This window comes from Lipotes vexillifer, unplaced genomic scaffold (genome assembly GCF_000442215.2).
Source record: "Lipotes vexillifer unplaced genomic scaffold, Lipotes_vexillifer_v1.1 scaffold150, whole genome shotgun sequence".
In the NCBI taxonomy this organism is placed as follows: domain Eukaryota; kingdom Metazoa; phylum Chordata; class Mammalia; order Artiodactyla; family Lipotidae; genus Lipotes; species Lipotes vexillifer.
The window spans coordinates 4,995,256-4,999,168 of NW_006792921.1; the positions used below are offsets into that span (position 1 = coordinate 4,995,256).

Here is a 3,913-nt window from a genome sequence, read left to right on the forward strand (position 1 = left end):
TTTTAGCTGCAGCATGTGGACTTCTTAGTTGCGGCACATGCTTAGTTTTTCTGAATAATTTCCATTGTTATTAATGGATGTGAAATTGTCAAAGCTACATCTTAGGTGATTTGTGTCTGTTGCCTCTGGAACAGGTTGCAGAACTGGCATTACTCATTCCTCGATAATGAAATGTCTGGCTGGATTTTATGACAATAGTTTGTAAATGTCCCGAATGGGTTTGTCTCTCTTTATAGATAATCACTTTGAAGTTTCCACAAAGGTAATTCACTTTGTACCTAGTCCCCATTTATGTCGCTAATGGTGTCTAGCCATCAGAAGACTAAGTTAAAGTTTAAAAATGCAAGTTTTATTGCTCTCATGTGACTTGGTGGCTTAAAATAATTATTAAGAAGTCAAATCACTGTCATGTGCAACAGATCCTTCTTTAATACTCATGTTGAGAATCAGAAATAAGCTGCAAAATGATGAGCTATCGATGTCCCAACATGCATTTAACATAGTAGGCCTAGTGATAGTTTATCACAGTTTATATAAATTCCATGTAAAACAATTCATGATATAAAATAATTCTAATATTTTTCATCTTGAATGATTATAAGAAATTTATAGTTACCAAAAACTTTACATTTATCAAGCATGGCATAGTTTTTAATCCATTATAAAGTTACATTATTTCATTCAGCTTCATAACAATCTTTAAGTTTTGAGTTCCTATGCTTTATCAGTAAAATAGCAAAAAAAAAACCAAAAAACAAAAACCAACAACACCCTAGGCTTGGGGAGGCCCAGGGATGGCCCAGGGTCATAGAGCTAGCAACTTGCAGGTTGTATCACTAATAACTATTAATTAGAATGTGGCTTGGTTGACTTCAAAGCTGCTGTCCTTTCTACTCTACACACTGACAAAGTAAATTAACTTGCTTTGTGTCTAATTTGAAAGCTGCTAAACAAAGCATTATATTGGGAATTGTTTCCCTCTTCAAGCGTCAGTCCTCCTGTCTCTCTGTGGCGTGATTCTAATCATCAGCCGCTCTTGACTAATTTGTTCTTAGGAAGAAATACGTCTGGCTGAGGGAGTTCCTTAAGAAGACAAGTCGTTCATTACAGGCAAATACGCCTGCCTCTGTGATTTCTGTTCGAAAATCCCTCTGTGTATCTTTAGCCTGGAGCTATATGAATTTTAAAGGGATTCGGCAATATTGTCAAGCTCTATATGTGGACCTCCCCGAAATCCCAAAGTGACAAGTATGAAATACATGCTTCAGCAGCAAGCCTGCATCCCACATCTTCAGATCATGATGAAATAAATAGGGACGAGAGGAAATTGAAGCCGTATTTACCCTCATGAATGTTTGGAAGTAACGCATGACCCAGTTCCCCCAGCTTTGAAACACTGGTTGAACTCTGGGATTGTAAAATGATATACACAGAGTTTTTAATTTACTGGATTTTTTCTTCCTCCAGTAAATTAAGTGTAAAAATCAACCAGGTGACAAGAAAAGGAACACTAGCATTTATTGAGCATCTGTCATGCACCAGGTGCTGGAGGGGGTGCTTTGCGTGTTCCGTCCTCACGGTAGCTCAGGGAGGGAGGAATTGGGGTGATTGAAGTAACTTATTCATGACCACCCAGCTGACAAGTGAACCGGAACCCAACCCCTGGCTGACTTGACGTGGAAGCCCCTTCAAGAGCTCCTGACTACTTGAGAGTAACCTTCTTGGAGTTATATACAGGGACTTTGACGACCTTGTCCCCTTGCCCTGTCACCCTGCACACACATGCACACATCTCTTTGCCCTTTTCCACTTCCTCTCCCCAGCTGTGTCCAAGAGGCCAGCACATATGAACCATTACCATTTCCTAAGCACACCAGCTGGCTTCATGCCCCTCAGCCTTTACCCAGCCTCCTCCAGCTCTCTGCAGTGGTCCCGCTCTCCTCTTGGCCAGCCCCCTGCCCTGATGTAAGGAACTCTACCTATCTTTGTAGATCAGGCTCAGGCATTTTCTGACCTACAAAGTCTCCCCTAACCTCACCCAAGCCTTCCTGGACATGCCTTCCTGGACATGCCTTCCTTTGGCCACCTCACTGTCACTTAGATTTAACTCTGTTTGCACTTAGCACACTGCACTGGAGAGTTCATTCATTCATTCTTAACTATCAATAATTAATAACAAGTAAATATCCATTGTGTACCTAATCTGTGTCAAGCACTGTTCTTCTCAAGGCTGGCCAATTACAGTGACTAGCTCAGGATAGGCCAGTGTCACAAGCACAGTGAGCCCCTGGGTCTTTGATAAAAAAAATAAGGAAGAGGCTCTTCCTTTCTTAAGTGGGTCTTTTGAGCTTTTTTTTCCTAGTGCCGATTTGGGTAGAGTTTCTGTTTTCTGTTGTCAAAAGAGCTCTAATGGAGTCACAAAGGAAAGAGGCCCATGCCTGGTAGAGAAGGATCTTCTAGAAGAGGGAAGACGTGGGGCTTCCCTGGTGGTGCAGTGGTTAAGAATCTGCCTGCCAGTGCAGGGGACACAGGGTGAAGCCCTGGTCCGGGAAGATCCCACATGCCACGGAGCAACTAAGCCCGTGCACCACAACAACTGAGCCTGCGCTCTAGAGCCCGCAAGCCACAAGTACTGAACCCGCATGCCACAACTACTGAAGCCCGCGCGCCTAGAGCCCGTGCTCCGCAACAAGAGAAGCCACCGTAATGAGAAGCCCACGCACCTCAACGAAGAGTAGCCCCCGCTCGCCGCAACTAGAGAAAGCCTGCGTGCAGCAACAAAGACCCAATGCAGCCAAAAATGAATAAATAAAATAGAAAAGGGAGGACAGTGGGCAGAGCCTAGTGACAGGGTTGTAAAGAGGAAGGCCCTCGACAGACAAGAGAGCCAGGTAGGGGAAGGGAGGCTGATGAGATAGGTGAGCTGGAGAAGGGCCATGTAAAAGCAGGCTGAGAAGTTTGGACTTTATACCTGAAAGCTTGAGGAGTTTCCAGAGATGTAAGTTTTAGAAAGATGAATTGATGCCAGCAAGGACCATCTTAGGTGTTCTCCGAATATCCACTGCCTTTTTTTTTTTTTTTGCGGTACGCGGGCCTTTCACTGTTGTGGCCTCTCCTGCTGCAGAGCACAGGCTCCGGACGCGCAGGCTCAGCGGCCATGGCTCACGGGCCCAGCCACTCCGCTGCATATGGGATCTTCCCGGACCGGGGCACTAACCCGTGTCCCCTGCATCGGCAGGTGGACTCTCAACCACTGCGCCACCAGGGAAGCCCCTATCCACTGCTTTTGTGTGACACATTTCCTTCTCTTCTGAAGCTCTCTGTGGTGCCCTCTGAAAGGCACGTCTCCTCACACAAAAGGTGCAGCTCAGTGGTTAAGTGCATGGGCTCTGGGGCCATTGGCTGTGTGGCCCTTGACAAGCATGTATACTCCCTGTGTCTCGGTTTCCTCCTATGAAAATAATCATGACCGCCTCCTAGAAGGGTTGTGCCTGGTGACTAAGGTAATGGCAGGCACAGCCCCAGGAGCAGTGCCTGCCACATGATGCGTCCTTACGTAAGGCTAGCCTTTGGTTCTCTCTTCACTGTGACCCCTGAACCGGGTCACTGCTCACCGTGAGCTCCACAACCAGAAATGCTCCCCTTCCTAAGGCATCTGCACCCCTACATCTCTGTGACTAGCTCAGGATAGGCCAGTGTCACAGGCACAGTAAGTGAGCCCCTGGGTCTTTAAGCCTGCTGGATCCCAGGCATCCCTCATCCCCTCTGACACCACCCAGTGCCTGGCACAGAGCAAATTCTCAACCAAGGCAGGGACTGTGGAACTCTCCTTGGGACTCTCCTGAGCCCCCTTTTCCTGCCTTGTTCCCCAACCCCGGATCTGTCTCACCTGCACCTTTTGAGAGCCGGGTTG

At 46.6% G+C, this 3,913-nt stretch overlaps 1 protein-coding gene across 1 annotated transcript in view; it reads left to right on the plus strand.

The window, feature by feature from the left end:
* Positions 1–1,969, plus strand: part of LOC103069777 (beta-chimaerin-like) — a 116,629-nt gene extending 114,660 nt beyond the window's left edge. Inside the window, exon 9 of the mRNA XM_007466124.1 lies at positions 1,824–1,969. Within this exon, the coding sequence (XP_007466186.1) occupies positions 1,824–1,969 (146 nt within the window). The remainder of the gene's footprint in view (positions 1–1,823) is intronic.
* Positions 1,970–3,913: the final 1,944 nt, after the last annotated feature.